This window comes from Miscanthus floridulus, chromosome 1 (assembly GCF_019320115.1).
Source record: "Miscanthus floridulus cultivar M001 chromosome 1, ASM1932011v1, whole genome shotgun sequence".
Classification (NCBI taxonomy): Eukaryota; Viridiplantae; Streptophyta; class Magnoliopsida; order Poales; family Poaceae; genus Miscanthus; species Miscanthus floridulus.
Genome location: NC_089580.1, coordinates 17999191 through 18026038, shown reverse-complemented (window position 1 = coordinate 18026038; position 26848 = coordinate 17999191). Strand labels below are relative to the sequence as shown.

At 44.0% G+C, this 26848-nt stretch overlaps 2 protein-coding genes across 3 annotated transcripts; one reads left to right on the top strand and one right to left on the bottom strand.

The window, feature by feature from the left end:
• Positions 1 to 864: 864 nt before the first annotated feature.
• LOC136449706 (outer envelope protein 64, chloroplastic-like) lies at positions 865 to 16462 on the bottom strand. 2 transcript variants are annotated; one of them, XM_066449899.1, is made up of 13 exons: positions 16046 to 16462; positions 13519 to 13671; positions 13223 to 13347; positions 5858 to 5983; positions 5569 to 5751; positions 5323 to 5464; positions 4626 to 4785; positions 3650 to 3784; positions 2489 to 2689; positions 1991 to 2118; positions 1842 to 1893; positions 1443 to 1512; positions 865 to 1335 (listed from the first exon to the last, which is right to left on the bottom strand). In XM_066449899.1, exons 1-13 carry the CDS (start codon positions 16252 to 16254, stop codon positions 1253 to 1255), a joined length of 1767 nt encoding a protein of 588 aa, XP_066305996.1. In that variant the 5' UTR covers positions 16255 to 16462; the 3' UTR covers positions 865 to 1252. The 2 variants fall into 2 exon arrangements, with proteins under 2 accessions (XP_066305996.1, XP_066306067.1); XM_066449970.1 differs by having other exon boundaries at positions 13519 to 13635.
• Positions 16463 to 24241: 7779 nt separating this feature from the next.
• On the top strand, positions 24242 to 25878 carry LOC136474836 (small ribosomal subunit protein eS19). Its single transcript, XM_066472411.1, has 4 exons — positions 24242 to 24420; positions 25159 to 25249; positions 25348 to 25531; positions 25612 to 25878. Exons 1-4 carry the CDS (start codon positions 24331 to 24333, stop codon positions 25682 to 25684), a joined length of 438 nt encoding a protein of 145 aa, XP_066328508.1. The 5' UTR covers positions 24242 to 24330; the 3' UTR covers positions 25685 to 25878.
• Positions 25879 to 26848: the final 970 nt, after the last annotated feature.

Genomic DNA, 26848 nt, shown 5'->3' with positions numbered 1-26848 from the left:
CTCCTCCAGTCCTAAGCCCCTGGCTGGCTGGTTAGATAGATTTTTTTTTTTTGAAGAACTGGTTAGATAGATAGGCGTAACAACTGGAGCAATCAGTAATTCTCACGGCTGCAACTCTGTTCGCCGTGGTGAAACTGTAGCTTTCTTCTCGCAGGGCGCCGTTGCTAGGCTTCACGCGATATGACAGCACGGCGTCGCGCTTCCGGCCCTGTCCCATTCGCAGAAAAGCCATGGCTGATAAATCAGGCTGACAAGGCGAACATGCAACGTCCAATGTTCGTAGCTCACTAGCAGTAGCTGAGTACTATACAATCAGGGTAACGAGCTAGGCTGGAGCACAGTAGCGCCCCTGTACATGGCCCAAAAACAACCCAACAGCCTACGCCTAACAATAGCAATCACCGAGTCACCCATCCGTTGGAACAGGAATTAGCCTCAGCCCTCAGGGCCACTTGCACGCCCACGCACAGGACGGGGTATCTCTTGTTAAGCAATCCACCCACATACGATTAGGCACGCATCATTTGACGCAGACAGCCGCTATTATAATACAGGAAATTTCAGTGACACTGACAGCAACAAGCAAACAACCGAAACTGAAAGGGCTTAGTTCAGCCGGCGAAGCACGGCCTGTTTGGTTGGCTGGATCGTATCGTTACTGGTTCGTGAAGAAGTACTGCTGGCTAGTTTGTGTGAGAGAAAAATACTGTTCCGGCTGAAAATTTACGATAGTTTACGACAAGCCACAGCCAAACTGCGCGTCAGCACATGGCGGCCTAACAGCCTCCACGAGCGACCTCACCGGTGGCAGCCCAAAAAAAGCTGCAGCTCCGAACGGCAAAGAGAGATGGGTACAGGTAAGCATGGCAAAAAAAAAAGTTTTATTGGCAAAGCGTTTGAACAAATAATTGGCGGAACCATATTATACATGGTGGGGATCGCGGACACCCGTAAACCACTTTTGAAGACATTGTTTACCACAAGTCTATGATCAACTCCCAAAGACTTGAGTTTTATTTTGCTTTTCCAAAACTTTGGGAGGGAGAAACAGCTAAAGTGACCCTTAACCTGATCACTGTGTTCAAATCTGTTCCCAGTAGCTCAAGCTGTGATCATTAGGTACCTTGTGAAAGCGTAGAGCATCTGTCGGTTGAACTCAGATACTTCAATCCCACCCCCCGGACACGCACAACTTGTGTGCACAAAATCTGAGGTCACCACATCTTCATGCAGAAACAAATCAACTTCATATTTACGGAAACAACTTCTTTAACCTGTTAATGGCAACACCAGCCGTCTTGTTCATTGGTTCTAGAACAAGGGCATGGTTGAAATCTGCAGATAAGACATGGTCACAATCAAATCAAGTTCATTGGTTGTCAAACAAAACAGACAATTCCTTGCATATGGTATTAACTAGAGGGGGAAAAGGCAAGACTGACCATCAACGGCGTCCTTATAATAACCTAGCATCTCCCTTGCAGTGCCTCTCCGTAAATAAGCTTTCACGCTCTATCAACGACAAATGGATTGAAGTTAGAATATATAGCAAATAGCAAACCGATTATTTCGGGAAAAATTGCAGTACCTATCGAAACATCAACCAAAATCAAATGTGTCCAATGTATAAAAATTCGAACAAAGAAGTCTACTAATGATAAGTACAGTACAAAATCATTGGGATGTTTCCCTGCACATCCATATGGAAGTTTTAATACAAATTGCAACATCATAGGTTCCATTCTAATTTCACATGTACTGAATACATTAGAATAACATCCATTGCACATTGCTCTGTAATAAAATGCAAAAGCCCAAAATACAAAAAAGCAGGGCCTAACCTTTGGATCAAGGTCGATGGCACTTGTGCAATCTGCCTCAGCCTGACGGTAGCTGAAAGGAACCATCAAGCAACAAGTGTTGAAAAAACACTTATGTCAAATCATTAAATTTTTTAAGAAAAAAGATGCTAGATAGGGGGAAACCATACCTAGTTAATTCTAGAAAGGCAGCAGCTCTGTTGCTGTAGTATGTAGCCACTTTTCCATTTAACTTTATTGCTTCAGTATAGAAATTTACTGCCTTCTGCCATTGCTTTTCCTTAAATGCAGCATTACCCTGTCGAGAAGCAAATGGTAAAAAGAAAACTAGTAAGAACAATGTTAACATACTAATCCTCCAAGAAAGATTTGGTTCGCATTGCAACATAGTGTTACTAAGTGGTAATACTTGATTGAGCAGGGCATATATGAGAAATAAGTATGCCCAAGACTGTTGGCCCAGTAGGACTATGTATCTTAAGTGAACTACCATCAGGTTGTTCTTTGATACATTGAATGCACAATAAGAAAAATTAACTTTATTTGATGCCATAAGGTTCTTCTAAGTGAACATTGTTTTATTGCTGTTAAGCCAAAGTGCTACTAGAGGATTTGCACGAGTTAGAAAATTTTACATCCTACAAGAATGTGCAATAAGAAAAACTAACTTTCTCTTTAGCAGCTTCAGCTGCTTCTTCATTCATCGCCTGTTTACTTGAAACGCTAGATTTCACTAGTATTTCCACTTGCTCTTGGATGGTCGGATACATGGTTTGAGTGGTGTCCAACAAAAACCGATCACCACCATGCCTAGCAATCAATGAAACTGAAATGGGACACTTATCATGTGTACCCAAAGGAATAGAAACCTGAAATGGTCATCAAACAGCTGAGCATTAGTACAGATCTAAAGAGTGCTTACTGGAAAAGTAAGCACACACGCTATGCACCTAAAGCTAGGAACGACAGTGAAACTCGTCATCTTTATTCAGACCCAACGATCCATACACTCACCAAACATTCTCGCCCAAATTCTAGTAGCATATTTATTCCATAACAAGTGTCAGTGTATGACATGGCACTATCAACTAAAAAAAATAAAGGCATGTTATCTATTCCAATGACTACATATATTCACACCAGGGTTCAGACCTAAATCTTAAAAGTAGTGGGCTTCATTTACACAAGTTAAAGTAGTGGCTACATATACTCAAAGTATTTGAAAAAAAAAATAAAGAACTTTCAGGTCTGGCATTGTGCTACTGATTGAGCCCATGTAATAAATCCTCTGTCCCCTTCCCTTGTTTCCAAACATTGTTTAATTCTGTTGTTAGAGTCTGAGTAATCTGCTACACTTTGGAACAACTTTTGCAAAGATTCTATTTCACTCCGAATAAAGTTTGCACTACCCTATAGGCTACAGTGATTCTTTTCTCTAGAAGATCTCAATAAACTTAATTATTCTGGTAGCTTAACTCATGCTGTGTAAAGGTCAACTGATCGTCACTCTAGGACTCTTCATTGGCTCAACAGTGCTTAACTACAAACTTCAGACACTCTACAAGCTGTTATGCTTACCATATGACATGCATTTCATGAGTTTATGTCCATGATAGTAGTTGTTATATTTATTACTTGTTAGAATTTAGGACTAATGTTCAGTGTCCTGTTCAAAATCCCAATTGGGACAAATGATTGCAAGCTTGCAACCTCATAACGAAAAAGAAAGTTCAGCAGATCATTGGAAGAGAAGGAAAAACAGGTTCATATAGTTTATGTGCTAGTAAACCCAAATTATCAGTGAAAGATGGTCTACAGAAATACTGTACCTGGCAACACCCTGACATGCTTGCTAAAGACAAAAGGCATAGTGTCTGAGAATTGTAGCTTTCAGATGAGAGTTCCTTAGCGTTAAGCTTTGGGGGGCACCCCAAAGCAGTTGGAATCACCAGAATCCCATCATCCTGTGGATTAGCACATCATCAGAAAATAAGGCATTAGTACTACACTATTAAATACTAAGATGACAACAGCACATTCAGTGGTACCATTTTTCCATATATATACAGAAAAACGATGGATCATAGAACACAAACAGTATTGGCAAAAGTGCATGAGAAAGGAAAAAAACAATCCATTACAAAGATCAAGCAGGAAAAAAATTACAAAGGATTCTTTTTCCACAAAAAGTAAACTCAGTTGTTGCACACACTGGGAGACATTACAGTATTACACTTAGCTGAAACATCACACCAAGAAAATTTCACCAAAAGTACTTTCTACAATGTTCCTTCAAGTGGTTAATTGTACATTCTTATTAGTAAGAAAAAAACATGGAATGTATCAGATTCAACTGTGAAGGGATAACAAAGAACAGAATTGTTCTCAAACAAAAACAAACATTATAGAATTTGATCACACAGTGTTTCTGATAAACCATTAAAGCTTAGGTTTTTTTTTGTTTGGGGTTGGGGGTGGGGAGGGGGGGGGGGGGGGGGGAGAGAGATAATAACTTGCCAGGCCAAATTTGCCATTTATACACATGTGAAACATATGATACAAAGTTTCCAATGGCATATGCAAAAACCTATAAAACAGGTTTTGTTCCCTATGGTGGTAATCCAGACATATCATCCATGCCAAGGTTTTCAAATGATACCTATCCAGTAAAACTACCAGTAACGATCATAAAACTGTGCTTGCTAAGCAATAAAAAACATTTAGTAATATTGTTAGCAACCGCTATCATGAGCTTGCGACTAAACAAATAAACAATAGTTCATTCTGAAATCAATGTCCCAGTACCTTAAGAAGTTCACTTAGAGCAGAGCGTGCTTCTTTCCTCACATCTTGGCAGCCATCAATATCTGAATCACCATCCTCAGACAAATCATTGACTATGCCAGCATCCACAGCAGGCTTAACTGAGTTTATCCACTCCACATGCTGATCTTTGAATTCCCGCCTGGATCCAATTCGTGAATTAACATTATTACACCAAATGATGGCAAATTGCTAAATAAAGGATGACAAATACAAAGAGCTAACCATTACAACACACAACTGACAAGTTGAATTACAATCAAGTAATAATAGATAGGGCATAACACATTAACAATAGATGTGGTGGGTGCATGGACAAAATTTGCAATCATTTTGGACAACTAAAGCATTTGCAATCATACACCACAGAATTTGCAACTACACTCTGCAGGTAAAAAATCCTAACTTACGGCCCCTTCAGAAGAAAGGGAATGCTCTACAACTTTTTCTATTTTAATTAAAATTTCAACTAAACACCTAATTATTTGGATCCTAAAACAATCTTTCCAAACAGGTCCTGAGAGCTATGTGTCAAAAACCTATGAACAGGCAAACAGTTCAACTAAAGTTGCTAGAGTACTGGAAGTCATAGATTGAATAGTACAAATAATATTCCACATCCAAACATCACTCCTTATTTCTTTAGCAGCAACAGTATGACTGTTAGGAAGACACATACTTGTGAAGTGATCTCATGGCATTACAAAGTGCTAACAACAGACGGAACTTTGAATCACCATTCTTATGCCCATTTGAATAGTTACTCAGGCCGGATATTCTTGAACTCAAATAATTTTCGAGATTCACATGACGGACTTGTCCTAAAAAATAAACAAGAAATCATTCCCATTAGGAAGTTAACTGCCAGAAAAGAATCCAGAAAGTTTTAAAATAATGAAGGAAATCACAAAGAGTAAACACATACTTCCAAAGAGCTTCTCCGCAGATTTTGTCACCACCTGAGTAAGTCTCCTAGCAGGTATCTTCGAAAGTTCAAAGCAATCATCTGCTATGTAAAAATTTCTAGGTTGGCGAATACCAGCATAAGGAAGTCTGAGAAGAAGATGCCCAACACGATGCAACACACTTGGATCCCTTGCAAACCAACCTGTAACAGAAGAAATAAAATATTGGGCCATGCCGAGTTCAATAAGATTGGATTCAGAGCACCTTCTGAAAAAAGTTACACCAGGAGAAATACTTCCAGCAAATACCTATAGTGTCGAGGCTAGGTGCAACAGGAATGACACCACTGCTGGAAACCACAGCATGTGAAGGCCTGAATGCCAAGACACCACAATAAGCACCTGGTACCCTTACACCTCCAATCGAGTCAATACCTGCCGAACCACATTTTCGGTAGCATTAATTAAATGAAAATAACACTGTATTATTCTCGGTCTCCTGTAACAATTTATATTTTTTCTGTTAACACACTGTTCTGTGCGTTTTTTCATAAACATTAGAACTATTATATAAAAAAATTCAAAACTAGTAAGCAAACACCTCTTACCAACCAGTATAGTATTTATCAGCAGGTTAACACCAGTCTTTGGTTCCCTGGTAGGATCTTCATATATATATTTTTTTTACTTCTATACATCATAATTGCACAATCTGACTGAATAATTACCATTAGCAAAGACACAGCATAAACAACGGACATCATCTCAATGCATATACAGCAAATCAAATATTCAAAATGTGATAGCATAACACCAGGCAATGAAAGGAAAAGAAGGAAATGGATGTGACGCATGCACGCATGGATACTGACGGTTCTTTTTTCTTTTTTCTCATACAATTTATTCCATCCTTTCAAAATTTCGTCCAGTTACAAGATTATAAAGAAACTGTCAGACTGTGGAACAATTGGGAGCACATAATACTGAAGAGTCAACCCTAAAAGAAAGTTAGCAGAGAAGATACTGAAGACCTTTTTGAAAACAAGTTTTTAAAGACCGTCTTTGGGGAACAAACTTAACGACTCTTGAATGTCAAAATCTTTGCATGTGTGACAACTGATGGTGGTATGCAATGTGAGAGTGAAATCTATCATGCTGTCTTAGATGGCAGCAGAAAGAAGTCAAACAAGGCTTTCAAAACTGAAAGTGCTGCAGACCTTTACACAAAAGCGTAAGGTTTTGGGTGAACTGGTTGGTGCACCAAACTCAATATTGACCAATAGCCAAAAGTCAAGTTTGAAACTTGTCTTCGACAATATTTAAAAAATGCTACCCATGCCATAGGCCTTTGGAGTCTAGATATGTGAGGAGCGTCAAAGTACACTTGTTTGGGCATTTAGATGAAGGAACAGAATGTAATGTTAGGATCAGGGATCAGTGTGTTATTCAGAAGCAGTTCTATGGTAATAAGAGAAGGACACCCTAAGTAGACCAAATAAGAGAGCTGTAGATAAGCACATATGCAGTATAATTCAGAGCTGCAGCACAATAGTTGACAGCTACCAACTCTATATAAAAGCCATTTTTTACAAGAACTGAATCATAAGAAAAGAATATTTGCACATATCAAGAGATATGTAACGGTTCCAACTCTAACTGAGAGCAAATATGTCTCTAGATTGATTATCAAGAGTACAGGGTACATATAGGCAAGGATCCGGAGGGTTTATAGAAACACCCAATCAACGGTGATCCTTGCCTTATCAATCTAACTTAACCCCTAAGGCACTAGCCGCATGGGCCTTAACACCAGGCCCATAACAGCCCTATCAGGCGCCTATGCTAACACGCCCCCACAGTCGAATCGTCAGCCACTCTGCACGTTTAGACTGGACCTGAACTCCGTGAACACTGAGGTAGGCAGCCCCTTGGTGAAGATGTCTGCATATTGCGAAGAGGTGGGAACATGCAGAACACGAAGGTCACCAATGGCGACTCGCTCCCGGACGAAGTGAAGATCAATCTCGATGTGCTTGGTGCGCTGATGTTGCACCGGGTTGAAGGTCATGTAGACGGCACTGATGTTGTCGCAGTACACCAGTGTGGCGCGCCGAAGAGGGGCATGCAACTCTAGGAGAAGCTGGCGTAGCCAAGTTGCCTCTGCAACTCCGTTAGCCACCGCGCGATATTCAGCTTCAGCACTTGATCTTGATACTGTGTTCTGGCGCTTGGAGGACCAAGAAACAAGATTGTCACCAAGGAACACTGCATAGCCTGAGGTGGACTTGCGAGTGTCCGGACAACCAGCCCAATCAGCGTCGGTGTAGACGACAAGATCAGTCGAAGTGGAAGGTCGCAGCAGGAGACCGAGGTGGAGTGTGCCCCGAACATAGCGAAGAATCCGCTTCAGAGCAGCGAGGTGAGGACTCCCGAGGGTCGTGCATGTGAAGACAGACCTGCTGAACAGCATATGCAATGTCTGGGCGGGTGAATGTCAAGTACTGAAGGGCTCCAGCAAGACTGCGGAAGTCGGTAGCATCAGACACAGGGGCCCCCTCAGCGGCAGCAACCTTAGGATTGGTGTCCACTGGAGTAGAGCATGGCTTGCACTCAGCCATTCCGGCGCGATCGAGGATATCCAGCATGTACTGTCGCTGTGAGAGCAGGAGTCCATCACCACTTCGCTGAACATGCATGCCGAGGAAGTGATGTAGTTCACCAAGATCTTTCATGGCGAATTCTCGCTGAAGTGCTGAGATGATCCGCCGAAGAAGGTCTGATGATGAAGCTGTGAGGACAATGTCGTCAACATATAGCAACAAGTAGGCTGTGTCGGAACCACGCTGGTAGACGAAGAGTGAGGTGTCTGACTTGGCTTCAACAAACCCAATAGACAGCAAGAAAGTAGCCATTCGACTGTACCAAGCACGAGGAGCCTGCTTCAGGCCATAGAGTGATTTCTTCAGAAGGCAGACAAAATCCGGATGAACTGGATCTTCAAACCCGGATGGCTGCTGGCAATACACCGTCTCAGTCAAATTGCCATGAAGAAAGGCGTTCTTCACGTCCAGCTGGTGGATGGGCCAGCGACGGGAGAGCGCCAAGGACAGCACTGTGCGAACGGTAGCCGGCTTCACCACAGGGTTGAAAGTTTCATCAAAGTCGACACCGGGCCGCTGGGTGAAACCACGGAGGACCCAACGTGCCTTGTACCGCTCGAGGGAGCCATCAGACTGAAGCTTGTGCTTGAAGATCCACTTCCCAGTGACAACATTGGCCCGGGGCGGACGGGGCACAAGATCCCAGGAGTGGTTCTGCAGGAGAGCACGGTGTTCTTCCTCCATCGCCGCTCGCCAATTGGAATCAGCAAGAGAGCTACGGAAGGTCTTCGGCACCGGAGAGAGTGGCACAGCATGGTAGGCAGCAGGCATCCGGAAGCCGCTCTTCGAACGGGTGCCCATAGAGTGCTGGTTGGCCACCGGAGGGACAGCAACCGCGCCCTTGGGCAGCGGGGCGGCTGCTGCAGGGACCGATGAAGAGGCCGCTAGGACGACCGGTGGAGGTCGCGGGCGACGTGAGTAATGGTACGTGAAGTCGCGGGCCGAGCGAAGCGGTGGAAATCCCAGTGGAGGCCCGCGGGGCGCCTGAGGAGGCGCGGGAAACCCTGCGGACTGTGCAGGGGACGTCGAGCCGACGCGCAGCGCGGGCGGGACGTACAGCAGCCGCGGGGACGTGCTGGCCGGTGGGGAGCCGCTGGGGGCCACGCGTGGCCCAGGAGGGCTTCCTGGCGCCTGCACCGTGGCCGCGCGTGGCGCGGAGGGGGGTCGTCGGTGACCGGAGCGCAGGCGGGATGTAGAGCGCCGGCACCGGGACGTTGTCAGTAGCCTCGGGCGCCCCAGGCACAGTCACAGAAGGACTGGCAGGGGCACTGGTGTCACCGGAGAGTGCCCCAAGCTCGGCCACACGAGGACCGGCAGGGGCAGCAGGAACATCGGAGGTGCTGGGAGACATGCCTGCAGGAAACAACGTGTGCGAGGGTCCAATAGGAGCTGGCACAACATCATCAGTAAAATCAAGAAACTCGAGTTCCGCTGGATTGCTGGGACCATGACGCTCAGCAAAGGGAAAGGCCGTTTCATCGAAGATGACGTGCCTGGAGATGATAACTCTATTGCTGGAGAGGTCAAGGCAGCGGTATCCTTTATGGTGGGCGGAGTAGCCTAAAAAGACACATAGAGCAGACCTAGGAGCGAGTTTATGAGGAGTGGTGGCAGACAGGTTGGGGTAACACTTGCAACCAAAGACCCGAAGATGATCATACGTAGGCAGCTTTGCGAATAGTGCAAAGTGAGGCGTAGAGAACTGGAGAGTCTTGGTAGGCAATATGTTGAGGAGGACAGTGGCAGTGGAGAGGGCCTCCACCCAATAGGAGGGAGGCATGGACGCCTGAAAGAGCAGTGAGCGAACAACATTATTAATGGTACGAATAATGCGTTCAGCTTTACCGTTCTGAGGCGAGGTGTAGGGGCAGGACATGCGAAGATGAATGCCCTGAGCGAGGAAGAAGTGGCGAGTGCTCGAATTGTCGAACTCTTTCCCATTGTCGCACTGGACAGATTTGACACGTGTGTCAAACTGAGTGGAAACGTGGGCGAGGAACTGGGCCAGCGTGCTGAAAGTGTCAGATTTGAGTCGCAGAGGAAATGTCCACAAGTAATGAGTGCAGTCATCAAAGTATAACCAAGTAATATTTATAACCAGAAACACTGACAACCGGGGAGGTCCGCAGATCACAGTGAATAAGATCAAACTTGCTAGACGCACGAGAGGTGGACGAATGGAAGGGCAATCGAACATGACGCCCTAACTGACAAGCATGACACAAGTCTGAACAATCACTAATATGACGCAAGGTGCTGGACGCAAGCTTTGACAACGCCTCATGGCTGGGGTGGCCAAGTCGCCGGTGCCACAGCGGGGAGGAGTGCTGGGCGACAAGGGAATGAGCTGGAGGTAGGCAGGGGGTATAGCGGCCCAGAGCTATTGCACCTGACGATCTCGGTCCGGGAGGGAAGAACCTTCACAGAACAACCAGCGGGGTCAAACTCCACAGAACAATTATTGTCGATGGTAAATTGGCGAACAGAGATGAGATTCTTAATAAGTTGTGGTGACACAAGAACATTATTAAGACGTAAAGAGGAGGACAACTCTGTGGAGCCAGTGGCGGTGACAGGCATGATAGACCCATTACCTACGACAATAGATGAAGGAGTAGGATACCGCAAAGGAAGAATATGTGAAAGAGAGGAGGACTGAGAGGTCATGTGGGAGGTAGCACCTGAGTCGAAGTACCAGTCACTGGACGGAGGTGGAGTCAGGGACGTGGTACTGAAAGCGGAGGCAAGCGCCGTCGGATCCCAGGAGGGAAGGCCGGCCACGGGGTTGTAGTACCCGGGGGCGACCCAGTGTGCGGCGCCGTCGGGTGCAGCGGCAGCAGCCGGGCTGTGGGTGACGAGCGCCTGCTGCTGCTGCTGCGCGAGGAGCGCCTGCTGCTGCCTCTGCTGTTGCGCCTGTAGATGAGGGGGCACCGGGATCGGCGCCAGCGGAGGGCGGGGGCCTCCGGGCCACATCTGGATGGTGCCCGTCCAGGGATTGTAGTAGCTGGGCCAGCGTCCACCGGAAGTAGGCTGCTGCTGCTGCTGGCCGGTGGGCTGCTGCTGGTTGTGACCAGCATAGGGGCGCGGCCCCTGTCCACCGCCACCACCTCCAGTGCTGCCACCGCCTTTGCCGCCGCTGCGCTTGTTGCGGCGATTGTTGGAGGACTTGGAGCCACCCCCAGTACTACTGGAGCCCGAGCCGGAAGACGCAGGGGCGGTGCTATTCGCCGTAGAGGTAGCAGCGAGAGCGGTGGCGGGAGCATCCTTCCTGTTCTCCAAGGTGAGTTCCTCAAGGATGAGGTCGTCGCGTGCCTCCAGGAAGGAGGGGAAGGGACGTGTGCGACGGAGGAGGGTGCCGGACGTGGCTGAAACGCTCGTTGAGACCGCGAATGACGTTGAGGACAAGGGTCCGGTCAGTCACGGCCTCGCCGAGGGCGGTGAGATCGTCCGCCATCTTCTTCAACCGGCGACAGTAATCGGTGACGGAGAGGTCGCCCTGGACGAAGTTCCGAAAGCGCGTCTCCAGGTGGATGGAGCGAGCCTCCCGGTTGCCGAGGAACTGAGACTCGACGGCAAGCATGGCGTGCGGTGGAGCCTTGGGAAGAGATGATCTCCGCCAAGTCGTCGGTGAGGGTGGCGATGATCTAGGCCTTGACGACACAGTCCATCCGATCCCAGGTAGGAGAGATAGGGACTGGAGGCTCCGCGTGGACATGATCCCGAAGGGAGAACTTGCCAAGGATGAGCAAGAACTGATCACGCCAGCGGTTGAAGTTGCCGGAGTCGACGTCAAGGACCGTGGTGACGTGATTGCGGATGTTGTTCACGGCGACGGCCTGGGAGTGGAGCTGCAGCAGAGCCACGGCCTCATGATGGAGGAGGGCGGCGCGCAGATCGGGAGGTGGAGGAGGGCCGCCAGGGTTCGCGCCAGAAGATTCTGGTGGCGCCATGGCGGCAGCAGCGGCCGCGCGCGCCTGGGCCGCGCGAGCCAGGGCAGAGCTGGCGCGCTGAGCGGCCTCGTCGCGGGCCTTCGTGGCGGCGGCGGCTTCCTCCTCGGCCTCCTGAGCGCGGCCAAGGGCTGCGTCCCGGGCGGCCACGCGTTCGCGCTCGATGCGCTGGGCATCGGCGGCGGCAGCGTTGGCGCGCTCCTCTGCGGTGCGCTGGGCGATGGCGTCGTCCTGGATGGTGGCAGAGGAGGCGTCGGTGACCCTGGGAGAGGAGGGAGGGGTAGGCGACATGGTGCAGGGGAGGGTGCAGAACGGCAAAGAGAAGCCGGTGCGAGGGGAGAGTGGACGCGCGCGACGGAGTGTCGACGGCGCGGAGGCAGCGGAAGAGAGGTCCCCTGACCTAGGCGTCAGATACCATGAGAGCAAATATGTCTCTAGATTGATAGATTGATTATCAAGAGTACAGGGTACATATAGGCAAGGATCCGGAGAGTTTATAGAAACACCCAATCAACGGTGATCCTTGCCTTATCAATCTAACTTAACCCCTAAGGCACTAGCCGCATGGGCCTTAACACCAGGCCCATAACAGCCCTATCAGGCGCCTATGCTAACACTAACCTAAACATTTGAAAAGAAATCTCACTGTTATATCAAAACTTAATGATCCTTTCTTATATTCCACTTTACAAATGGTTAGTAGGATTAAGCCCCCTTTTGCAACATATTGTGTGAACAGTGTACCGAAAGCACAAATTCTCATTAAAGGAAAACATTAAAGGGGGAAATATCAAAAACATATGCAAGCATTCTTCAAGATCCAAAGCATTTTTTTTATTTTACTATGAGTTGCATGCAAACTGAAACTATTTTTCTTTCTTTCTTGGAGCTTAGAGATGGTTCAGTTGGGTACCCACTGCTCATAAAGTCATAACACATGTGATATTAAGATAACTAAGAAAGCTTCAGTCCAATAATAACCAATGCCTCTTGAATAAACAAAGCTCGTAACATGCACAAGCTGTCCAGAAATTCTACAAATATTTATTAAAAATTGATTAGCTCACCCAGGGCAAAATCTACCATGCCACCAGCAACTGCAACAGCTGATCCGCTTGAACATCCTCCTGGTACTCGATCTGGAGCGGCAGGATTTGTTGGTGTATCAAAATATTTATTCTCACCGTGGATACTGAAAGGATAATGTGCATTAAGTCAAACACACAGAATACAGCTAAAAAAGATATCCTAGTAAATGCGACAAGCTTTTGTTGTCATTGTGCATATGCACAAAAAAATAGAACCAGCAAGGGATAAGGAGAAATCAGCTCTACAAAAGAAATGTCAAGGAAAAAGATTTTACCTGTATGCCATCTCATCGATAACAGTTTTCCCAACACAAATAGCACCACCATCAACAAGAGCTGAAACCACTGGAGATGTTTGCACTTCTGCATCATGTGTCTTTGCCCATCCAAGACTGCCAAAACTTGTAATATAATCACTGACATGCAATCTGCAAATCATCAAAGCACATATTTGTTCTCAAGGGTAAATAATGCAAGATGACAGGAAGCACCATTGCAGATGTACTACTGATCTACCGGTTATCAGTTCTAGAAATAATGACATGTAACTATTTCATGCAACACTGGAAAGAATAAATTTGACCCCCAGATAGGGCAAGCATTTATGTTAAATTTTCTTTCTCATGATTTGTGTGCAACAATTATCAAATATTTTATCAACACCTACAGATGTAGTGTGCATCACAAAACAGCAGCAACCTTTAATGCGCCCCCCCCCCCCCCCCCCAAAAAAAAAAAAAAAACATGAATGTTTTCAGAGAGTAGTGAGGACAAATCTATATTCTATATTTATAGATTGGCATAGGTATTAAATATTATTTTTTTTGGTAGGGTAATAAAGTTCAAGAAATTTGTAGCTGTTTCTTAAATACACGAGTAGAAGCAATATTACCCTTGGTTCAGATACTAACTCACTGGGCGGTTGTCACTACATAACCAAGAGGCCAAAAGTAGTATGAGGAATGACTAATTATATTATACCTTAAAACTAGTTTAGATTTTAGAATACCTTATTTCAAGCAATGGCTTTATGACAGGTAGCATTTATAGAACATACTGCTGCAGATACAATGAGATGGTTGGCATGCAAAGTATCATGTTGAAACTGGTAGAACAATATTCTTATGTCTCAAAGTTCTCAACGCAAACCACTTTGACAATTCTTTAAATGAAGGTAAAGCCCTGTCTAATTTTATGGCAGGTAACTGTAAATCCCATCATCAGGTAAAACTCTGTTCCATCAGCGTTGCTAACGCCCGGATGCCGTGTCCAGATCTAGCACTAGGACGCAGCATCCGCCATCCATCTGTCCTATCCCTTTGATCCACAGTTCATTTAATTTATTCCACGAGCGATAGCATATCTACTTCTAATTAATCCAAGTACAATGGGACTGTCATCATTCATCCCTTTGCCTCCACATCTGCCTACCTCTTGCACAATCGCTGTAGCTCTAGTGCTGAATTCCAGGGCTGGGTTAAAAAAAAACACCCCTCACCCCTGCTGTTACAGTGACGCAGCTGCAGAGATATAAGTGACCTGCAGCCGCATCCTGGTTGCTCCTGGACAGATGCCCTGTGTGGACGGGCCTTCAGGGTTTTTTCTCGGTCCTGCAGCAAGAAAATCTCTTCTTCGCTTAATACCTGTGTCGTCTTTCCTCAAAGGGCTGAGTTTTTAACATCCAAGAAAACCCATTGCAACAAATCATTTAAGTTATTGAAACACTCCATGAAAAATAACGAAACAATGCCGCAGCAAGTGCTCCATGGAGGTTCTGTTGGCCAGGGTGCTGCTGCCGTGCACGGCACCAAGGCTTGTGTCGGCGTTGCTCTTGACGATCAAAATCTCCTCCAGGCATGCTCAGATACGCCACCTGCTCCTCTACCTTCCCCTTCCCCTTGACCTACGAGGGAGCAGGAGCAGCCGGGCGGGACGCGGCCAGCAACCATGGCAGCCAACTCCTCCATGTTAGAGTGGCGGTGGCATTGATAGGGGGACATGGATGCTGCTGTTTGGTTCCTGCCAGATCTGGTCTCTGGTATCTCGGATTTGGCATGAACAGCACTAGGTTGTTGTTTGGAGAGATGAGGTGTGAGGAGAGCATGGGAGTGGATAGAAGCAAATGGTGTATTGGAGAGGGATGAAGCATGACGAGCAGGGGGTCAATGAAAAACGAGTGGTGGAGTTTGATGGTGGAAACCATGTGTTTTAATTAATTGGAGAAGTGGGCCTACGCCGAAGGAGTTTCCAATGCGTTGGACACACAATGAGGAGCATTTGTGCTGTTCCATTCATGTTCCTTTGCAGCCTTCATTTTGGTATCAGGAATCATGCATAAAGCTGTCTGATGTGAGGCAATTTATCGGTTCCAATAGCATATCCACGTTTGCTTGGCAAAAATAGTTCTGTCATTCATGCTCCTTTGTTGATCCTTTTTGGCTCAGGTAAGTCAAGCACGAATTTGTCTAGTGTGAGGAAATTTACTCTCAATTGACAGAACGTATCCACTTTTACAACGTAACTAAAGAAAACACACAATCATGTTATGCTGCAATAGGTAAGAGCAAAAGTGTGCTATACTGTGGCATGATGGGCATCCAATGCACCATGTCCAATGAATTTGTATCGCCCTAGCTCAGTGATACCAGCCAAAAATTCCACCACTCACAACATCGTAAGTGATACGGATAACAAGCTAGAATTATCCGATCATGAAGCTCTAAAAAGCCTTCCACCGATCCAAATCCGACGCTAAAGCATAGAATCAACCAAACACGAGGGTCAGGGGTCGCTGGAACTTACGCGTCAGCGATGGCGAAGCAGAGTCCGGTGAGCGGGTGGGGCGCTTGCGGTGGCGGAGGCTGGAGCGGCGGGAGGAGCTCGAGGCGAGCAATGAAGGCGCCGTGGTCAGGACGCGCAGGGCGCCTCAGCCGCCGCGCCGCCAGGAAGACGCCCGCGATGCCAAGGCCAAACAGTACCCAGAGGTTAGCGGCGGCCCCTGAGGACGCCATGGACGAGGATAGCGGGCTCGGGCTCGTCTACTCCGCGCGGGCAAGGGGGAATTCGAGGGCTAGGGTTTTAGCACGGCGCCCGGGGGTTTTGAGGCGAGCGTACGGGCGCAGAGGAGGACGATGGACGGCGAGGCCTGGAAGCGGAAGGCGAGGCGGCGTGAGAAGAAGAGGCCGCGTGGTGGATGGATAATACCGCGGGCGATTGGCTTCTTGCAGACCTAAAACACTGAGAAGATACTGCGCCGAAGAAAACAATTTAAGGAAAAGACAGCTTGTTGAGCTAGTTTGATGACTTATTTTAAAATTGTTCTAATTATTACTGCCTCCAGCCCAAATTATAAGGTCATTTGAACTTTTTTGAAAAATCAAAATATTTTAAATTTAATCAAATTTAAATAATAAAATGATAACATTTATGGTACCAAATATGTATCATAAGATTCTTCGTTATCTGTACTTTTATAGTATACACATTTAATGTTATAATTTTTTATAATTCTTTCTATAACTTTGATCAAACTTAAAATGTTAAAGTTGACTTTTTAATTTAGAACAGTTGGAGTCAACAAGATATTTTCTACAACTTACACGCCAACAAATTATTTAAAACCAAGCACATATCAGTTGATTTTAAATAATTTGTAACTTTAACTCGGTTTATTAAGCTTGGTTTAAAATTGTGCATCAAACAACGCATGAAACTATAATAAAGTACATGTGTGATGTATGTTTTGAGTGTAAAGCTTTACTGGTCAGCCCCTAAGTTTCAAGACTAGGTTCCAGTCAGCAAAGTTCTCACCACGGAAAAAAACATCAGAAAGAGAAAGTAGTGAATTTAAAATATGTTTAAAATATTTTGTGAGATTTTTAATCACAAACAACATCAAATAAAATTTGTTTTAAATATTTTTGTGATAACGAATTTTTTGTGTAATTCTATAAGCACGCACATGCACATTGCACAACATACTTTTATAGCACCTCCTAGGAATTAAACATGTTGATCGAGATTGACTAACTCATCACACGTGCTTTGTCAGCTTGTAGACATCCGTTGAGAGAATAGTGCAATTAAACACTAAATGATAAATTTAGTAAAATGCAAGCATTTGTACCAAGTAAAGAACTTAACCCATTCAATCATAAGAAACATAACCATAATGCTCGGCTCACTACTAGCATAAAGTTGAATGCAAAATTGCAAATTGCCAAACGTTCCAGTAATGAAGCCTCGTTTTTTTTCCTTGTCCACGTGAAAATGAGAAGAATACTTGAAATGTTATTTTCTATTTAAATCTAGCCGGAATTAGTTTTGCTTCGACATTGATTACCTCAGCTAACTTCTTTTACTGGCACCAATAGTTCACAAAGCGTGTTAATCAAGTTTTCGTATTCATCATTACAGTACGGTGAGGCCATATGAAGTGAACCTATCCGTCATTTGCATTTGCCGCGCGGGGACCAATGCCCTCCATTAGAGAGGCTGTTCCTTCATATTTGCAGAAAATTCTAGTACTATTGATAGCTAGGACCACGGAGAGTGGAGTCTCGAGCTGCTGAAAAATATGCAGCATGGCATCCTCATCAAAACACAGTACTAAATCGATGGCTCCTGTATTCGTCTAATCGAATGCTCTACCTCCTTTGAGCGTACTACTTTCGCATACTCGATGGTACTGTTAGTTGTTTTCTATTTATAGCTTTGAAAGGGTACTATCATTGCACTGCGTTTATTTGTTCGCTTTCTATTCATAGGTTTCGTTCCGGCTCACATGTGTGTCTGCAGAGTTCAAGAAATGAGCTCTAAGAGCAAATCCTTAGTAAAAATAGATGGCTAAACTCATGATTTAGCCAACATCTAAAATAGAAATTCCAGAAAAAAAAACAGAAAACTCCAACAACCTTTCTAATATGGTGAGATGAATGGCTAGCGGCACATGCAAGCTATATTTAGCATGCGAGAATTCCGGATATATGACTTGCTATTTTAGAAAGCTAAATACAATATATGTTGGACTCTCTCTTTTTTCCTAAAATAGTCAAATATAGATTACACAACATGGATAGCTCTTCTGTTGGAGTTGCTTTAATATAATGATCCATATAGGGCCCCCTTTTTTATCTCCTGCGTCTAGATATGATCAGGAATTTCAATGATGTATGGTCCCAAATGGTTTGCGGTTGTGAATAGAGAGTAACTCATGTAGTCACAATAGTTATCCTTTTTTGGCCCCATTTGCATGCCTTTAAACCCGGCTTGATCCGTTTCTTTTTCATCCGGAACAGTGTTTTTCTCTTCCTCCAGATTCCTCCAAGCGAACGGGGCCTTTGTATTGGAGCATGTCTATCCGTGCCGGAGTCACCGTCTCAGTACGACAGTTCGTGTTTGGTTGAATTCCGTAAAAACCCAACCAAAATCATGGCAACTTAAAACTTAGGCTTATCAAAATTAAAGCTTGTCAAAGTTAGGACAAAAAAATACAGATATGTATTCGGTTCAGTGCCATAACATAGCAGCGAGCACTTTCTCCTCTCGTGAGATTGAATAAGTTTCTAGCGAGATTCTTGCCATAATTTTGGCTATAGAAATTGATGTGCCAATTTTTTTGTAATAAATCAATGGGTAGCCAAAAATTTGTACGAATGCCTTAATTTTGGTTGGGTAAGTTTTAGAACACAACTAAGTAGCAGTCCTTGCACACAAATTGCTGAAGTAATAAAAGGAAAAAGATATAAATAGAGAAGAATAAGACTCGATGTTCATGATTTGCACCTGTGCTGTAATTTTAATAGTCATGTGTGCCTACCAACCAGATCTTGTTCATGGTCTTGGTTTCTTTGACTTGGTAGAAACATTTTTTATGGAATCCTTGTGTGGAAAAAAACCTATGCTCAAGATTTGAAGACATGATTTGCTGTTTTATCGAACCAACCTTTCCGAACACTGAAACCTGTTGTTCCAAATTAGCTGACATAATTCATATGCCTGAATCTCATTCAGAAAACCATCCAAATCTTTTTTTAGCAGTGAATTGTGTTGAACTGTCTTATATCTTTTGGGCACGACGATACCAGCTAATCAAATTGAGTGGATATGTATGAATGATGATATTGTGTCCATCTTTTTTTAGACAATACGCCCTACTGCTCTGCTGTAAACCTGTTCTTCAGGTGTTCTCTCCTCTAGTGGAGCAAATTCCCAAGCGACTCCGCACATTTGAAAAATTCAAGGTGATTATGGATCATTATCTGACTTTGCTTATTTGTGGTGATTATGGATCACTATCTACATTCGCTTATTGATTTTGACAGTTTTGCAATAAGCCTTCTCTGCTGAAAATGGATGCACGAGCAATCTGTGCCTTCATCTGTTCCTCTCAGGTTTTGAACTACCTAGACTGATACATTTAAACTTTTGAGGCTTAAGGAATTTATGATGCACAAAGCTTAAGGAATTTGTGCTATAATACATGCATTTTAACTTTTGAGCAATATGTGCTATAATAAGATGCACAAGTCATGTCTTCATTTTATCTATAAACATTTCTTCATCACATTTTTGCTAAGTTTGCCTTTACAATTTGCAGATTCATTTGGCCCCAAGCACCCACTTTGATTTTTAGAGATACATCAAATACTTTTTCTACATATTAATTCCATGAATAATTTAAACTAGCTTAATTCCATGAATAATTTAAACTAGCTTGTATCCATCAGCCGAAAACAACGGATATTGAAGATCACCATCCTATTTGCATTTTGCAGTACAACATTGTGAAAGGTCCTAATGGTTAGAGGGGGGTGAATAGCCTATTAAGAATTTCTACAACAACACTTAACAAACCAATTAGACAATTATGAGGCGAAGCAAGTGTTGCGCTAGCCTACTAAAAAGCAAGCCACATACCACAATTCTAGTTTATATAGTTTTTATCCACACAATAGCTATGACACTACACTAAGTTAGTGTGCTCTCAAAAGCTAACTAAAGAGCCACACTAACAAAACTAACAAGCTCTCACAACTAGCTACACTAAAAAGCTTAACAACTAGTTTACGGTAAAGTAAAGAGAGTGAGCAAGAAGGTTATACCACCGTGTCGAGAAAGGAGCCAATCAATCACAAGAATGAATAACAATGAAGACCAATTACCTCGGAATCAAATGATGACACAATGATTTTTTATCGAGGTTCACTTGCTTGCCGATAGGCTAGTCCTCGTTGTGGCGATTCACTTACTTGAATGTTCATGCGCTAATTGGCATCACACACCAAACCCTCAATAGGGTGCCGCACAACCAACACAAAATGAGGATCACACAAGCCACGAGCAATTCACTAGAGTACATTTTGGCTCTCCGCCGGAGAAAGGTCAAGAACCCCTCACAATCACCACGATCGGAGCCGGAGACAATCACCAACCTCCGCTCGACGATCCTCACTGCTCCAAGGCATCTAGGTGGCGGCAACCATCAAGAGTAACAAGCGAATCCTACAGCGAAACACAAACACCAAGTGCATTTAGATGCAAACACTCAAGCAATACACTTGGATTCTCTCCCAATCTCACAAAGATGATGAATCAATGATGGAGATAAGTGGGAGGGCTTTGACTAAGCTCATAAGGTTGTTATATCAATACAAATGGCCAAGAGAGTGAGCTTGAGCCGGCCATAGGGCTTAAATAGAAGCCCCCACGAAATAGCCGTTGTACCTCTTCACTGGGCACAACATAGGGTCATCGGACGCTCCGGTCCAACGTCCGGTCACGCGATGCGTGCCACGTGTCCCCTCTCATCAAATGTTGATCGCCCGATCTCAACGGTCAAGTGACGACCGGACGTGGCAGCTCAAAGTGACCGGACGCTAAACCCCAGCGTCCGGTCGTTTCCAGTAAGCATCCAGAGACGACTTTTCACGACCGGACGCGTCTGGTCATGCTTGACCGGACACAGCTAGCGTCCGATTAGTCACCCTCAACACTGTGTGTTGCCACGTCAGCAGGACCGGACGCAGCCTTCCAGCGTTCGGTCAGTTTGTGACCCAGCGTTCGGTCAGAGACCGACGCTGCGCGCCCTCTGCTGCCACTGACCGGATGTGCCGGTCCAACCGAGACCAGCATCCGGTCACTTACAGTGACCTTCGTCTTTTCTATTTAGGGTGCCGGTGAAGTTCCTAACCCTTGCTCAAATGTGCCAACCACCAAGTGTGTCACTTTGTGCACATGTGTTAGCATATTTTTACAAACATTTTCAAGGATGTTAGCACTCTACTAGATCCTTAATGCATATGCAATGAGTTAGAGCATCTAGTGGTATTTTGATAACCGTATTTCGATACGAGTTTCACCCCTCTTAATAGTACGACTATCGAACCTAAATATGATCACACTCTCTAAGTGTCTTGATCACCAAAATAAAATAACTCCTACTATTTATACCTTTGCCTTGAGCCTTTTGTTTTTCTCTTTCTTCTTTTCAAGTCCAAGCACTTGATCATCACCATGGCATCACTATCATCATGTCATGATCTTCATTTGCTTCACCACTCTACCTATCTCATAATCACTTGATAAACTAGGTTAGCACTTAGGGTTTCATCAATTCACCAAAACCAAAATAGAGCTTTCACATTGGGCTGCCATCGATGCTCCAGAATGAAGCTTTTGTTGTATCAAACTATTTTAGAACTCAATGTAAACTTGAGTTCTGTGGTACAATTTGACCACAAATGTGGAGGACGCTGGATGGTTGATTGGTTGGGAAGCCCGTAAAAGTAGTGGCACCTGATGGAGGGACAGGAGGTGCAGCTGGTTGCGCGACATCGTAAATAGTCCGTGTCCAGCCTTGTGATGGCGCCGAGATACTAGAGCTTAACTGTCATCGAGAGCAAGTGTCTTGGTAGGTTCAGAAGGTTGCCTTGTTTATGTTAGAAATGACTTGAGGTGGCGACAGTCATCACTATTGTTACTGACCAATTATGAAAACATTGAAATTTTTATGCATCTTGCAACGCACAAAATTTTGCACTGCGACATGAGAAACATTGCATTCAGGAAACCAAACGATACACATGAATTGGGGATGCAAATCGAGAAAGACCCAGGGTGGTTAGAACCCAAAACAACACCTCAAGTGACACACGACACACAAAGACACTAGCACACATTGAGGGCCAGGTATTATTTTGTTTCCGTCGTAACGCATGAGCATTTATATAGTGTATTACGAGATTGTTATACTGCTTTTAATTGCAAAGTGATTATTCTTCCCTCCATCTTAGGCAAAATTATTTGTGAATGGGAATATACTAATGCAACACTCGTACACTAGCTATGCACGTAGTTTAAATTTAACAAATTGTTAGTCAAATTCAATAAGATTTGACTCTTTTTGAATACTAAAAATACGTTTCATAAGGGTTTGTTCAAAACGTAGGAAGAACTTTCTGTTTTTACATTTTTCTGTAAAATTGAACTCATTCATACGAAATTTTTATATGATTTATGCATTTCGATCGGATCCTAAAAGGGAAACGACGAGAGTATACCTTGTTCTCGTTTTTTAAATAATATGGCAGACTTTATTCATTCATGATAGCTACACCATTCGCTAGGAAATCAAGAATAAAGCTCGGGGGCTCATCGTCCCAAGTATAATTTTGCTTCGATTGTATCGCTCTTCTAACTAAATTTTGCGCTGCTTGATTTGCCTCTCTATTGCCATGCTCGATCATTATATCCTAAAAAACACTCCAAATTATATTGCATTCATCATATAAAGCTGCCGCTGAATTTGCTGTGAATCATCCTTTCGTCGTCTGAACGACCTCCATACAATCTCATTGAATAATTAACCGGTTGCACCCAATATGTTGTATACTGGTATCAATGCCTATTTGTTTGGTTATCTAATTATGACATGTTTTGCTGGCTCCTCGCCTGGATGTTGTCGTCTTTGTTTTGTGGATGCAAAAAGAGATTTGAGTTGAGCTAATGTTCTATAGGTTATTTCATTTTTATTCTAATCCGAACTTTTAAATTTTGATTATGTTTTTTAATACATTCCATGAAGAATATGTTGTGGATGTTGGTTATTTTTTTTTTTAAATACTTAAAAATACAGAATTTGACTTAGAACAAAACCAAATTAAACTATAATATAGAAACAAGAGACTATATTTGGGCTTTTTCTAGAGACAAGCATATACTTGGTTAACGACTTTTTAATGTTTTAATTTAAAGAAAACCTAGGCTTCCGGGGAAAAGAAGTTGTGAAAGAGTGCAAAGACCGATTGCAAGTGGAAGGAAGAGAAGGGAGTCACCTTCTCCACGTTCGGTGGATGAGAGACACAGACAGCAGACAACGAGAGGAAAGGAAAACTGAAAGGACTCCTCATGCAAGAGGGCTACGAGCCCCAAACGGATTCCGAATAGTTTTTTTCCTTTTCTTTTCATTTCTTGTTTTTTTAGAAACATTCCGAAGAGTAGGGATGAAAACGGCACGGTTATTTTCCGACCATATTCGAGACCAAATTCGTTTAGAGGGGTTCAGATCTGTCCGTATCTGAGTCCAGATATTCAACGTCCGATACCGTATCCGTATCCGAATATTAAAATCGCATATTTATGATATCGATATCCATCCGAATATTGAAATCGCATATTTATGATATCGATATCCAATTGTATCATATCCGACATGATTGATACTATCCCTATTCAAATTTAAATCAGACTAAAATATGAAAACAAATATAATATCAATGTCGATCCTATCCGCTTTCATCCTACTGCTACTATCCGTTTTCATCGCTTTGTTACCTCTCGGCCCAACTTCAGCTTGGCCCGTTTACACCGTGCTCGGCCTGCCCGTACCCATCGCCAACCCTAACCCAGCCGCTCACCCCATCGCAACCGTTGGATCCTCGTCCGACGCCCAAATGCCAACCCCATCGTCATATATAAATCCTATACGCTCCGCCTCCTACACCGCTCCACCAAACCCTAGTCCCAGAGCAGCCGCATCCACATCCACACTACCTGCCTCTCTCTCGTTCCGTGGCGGCGGCGGCAGGATGGCGGCATCTACGGCGAGGACGGTGAAGGATGTCAACCCCCACGAGTTCGTCAAGGCCTACTCCGCCCACCTCAAGCGCTCTGGCAAGGTAACCGTGTCCGACTCGCCCACCGTTGCTACCCAGACCATATCGAAACAATTTCACCGTTTATGTTGTGTGCCTTCTGGACATTTGATTGGTAGGTTGGAGTGTGATTTGCTCACATAACTACTAATTCGGATCTGTTAGGCATAAGCAAGGCCGTTCTTTTGAGTCTTAGGCCTCCGTGGCAGCTTTTCTTATTCAAGTCTAGATCACCTGTGCATAAAAGCCTGTTTGTAAAGTGGTTTTTTCTTGTCCATATGCGTGGGTTTTAGGCAATTTTTTACTGTACACGCTGAAAATTCCCTGAGCACTCATCTATGCAGGCCTTATATGAGTTGCGATTTATTTTGTTTTCTATTGATATCCGTCAAGACAGTGGTTAGCCCTTGGGTGTGGTCTGAACCTTTGCTCTGATTCAGGAAGTTGAACACTGATTCCATTTCTCTCATGCTGAATAGTAGGCTGCTTATTATATTTAGCTCAAGTGCTGCTATTATCGAGCTTTCTTTTTTATTAGGCTATTAATTCAAAATCATAGTTAAAGCTTTTGTTACTTCAAGAAACAAGTCTGTGTTGTATTGGCAAGCAAACAGTCTAGAGTTGAGGTTGGGAAAATGTTTCCTAAATTGCATCGGTTTTCTGGTATCGATAATGACTATATTCCTTTCTTGGTATTGATAATTACTATATTCCTATGTTGCTATGTGTAATTCCTTATAAGTATCCTCTGTCTTCTGTTAGATGGAGCTCCCTGAGTGGGTTGACATTGTGAAGACTGCGAGGTTCAAGGAGCTCCCTCCTTATGACCCTGACTGGTACTACACCAGGGCTGGTAAGGGATCTTGTTTGTTTGGTAAAATCATTTAGTAGTATAAACTTCAATGTCCAGATTTTGCACTCTAGCAGATTTTTAATTTTCTTCAACTCCAGCATCCATTGCAAGGAAGATCTACCTGAGGCAAGGGATTGGTGTCGGTGGCTTCCAGAAGATTTACGGTGGCCGCCAGAGGAATGGCTCCCGCCCACCACACTTCTGCAAGAGCAGTGGTGCCATTTCACGCAACATCCTGCAGCAGCTGCAGAAGATGGGCATCATTGATGTCGATCCCAAGGGGTATTTGAACTGCTATACCCCTTTCTTACTGACGACTTTTTCTGGCTGTGGAAGTTTGCTTATTGGACGTTGTGTTGCAGTGGAAGGCTCATCACGTCGCAGGGAAGGCGTGATCTGGACCAAGTGGCTGGAAGGGTTGCTGTTGAAGCTTGAGCAGTCTCATCTTCGGTTCCTATGATGTCATGTTTGATGGTTGAGATGGCTACACTTTATTTGCACTTTGGATTAGGGTTTTTGAGTTAAGAGAACTTTAAGGTTCAATGCATCTAGCTATGGCGCCCCACTATATTTTCCGTACCTATGTAGTATTTAAACTCATTCTGGAACCGAAGAAATATGTTTGCGAAGTGTCTGAGCTGATATCAATGACGAGTCTTCCTTTTGGTACAGATCTTATTGATATAGCATTGAATAGATTAAGCCCTTGTTTAGTTCCTCCAAACTCCTGAAAAGTGCATCATGTAAAAAGAAGATTCTTCGTCACATCAAACTTGTGGTACATGCATGGAGTACAAAATGTAGACGAAAATCAAAAACTAATTGCACAGTTTGCTTTAACTTTGTGAGACGAATTTTTTAAGTCTAATTAATTAATGTTTGGATAATAATTCATAAATACAAATGAAATGCTAAGGTAAGGAATCTTCACTATGCAAAGCAAAGTTTGTCGCAAACTTTGCCCAACTAAACACCCCCTGAGGTCTATGCGAATTCCTATTTCTTCTCAGTTGCCTAAACTGTGGTTTTTGAGGAAAAAAGAGAGGCATTATTACATTTCATTCATGCCATTAAAGAAGTACGGAGTAACTTGGCGTCCCCTCGCGTTCAGCAAGCTCTCACAGTTCATGTACTGACCATCCTAACTCTATCATTGTGCTGTAAAACGCCTCTGAAGTTGAAGTTGTCACTCTTGACTAAAGTCTCCTTAAGAATCCCCCACGTTTGTGCAACGTTTGTAAATTTGTAGATTGGCCGCTGATCCTAATCATCTTGCTTCGGCTTTTCCAGTCCTATGTATAATTACTCCCTCAACTAGAAGTTATTGGGGAAATGTTTTGTGTGTCATTAAAAAAGATCGTAATTCTCTTGGAGTCATTGGAAAAGTTTAGTGGTCTTCAGTACCATTGCAACTTTTTTTTTGTGCTCTCCATGCCACTGGCGTCAGTTTAGGCTCTAATGGTGTCAAACTGTAGGTGTGAAAAGTCGAAAATATCTTTAAGTCTAAATATGTCATTATTTTTTTGAACATCTTAACGACTTTAAATGAAAAAACTCAAAACTAGAAAGTTGTAGGTTTCGTCGAGATATATAATTTTC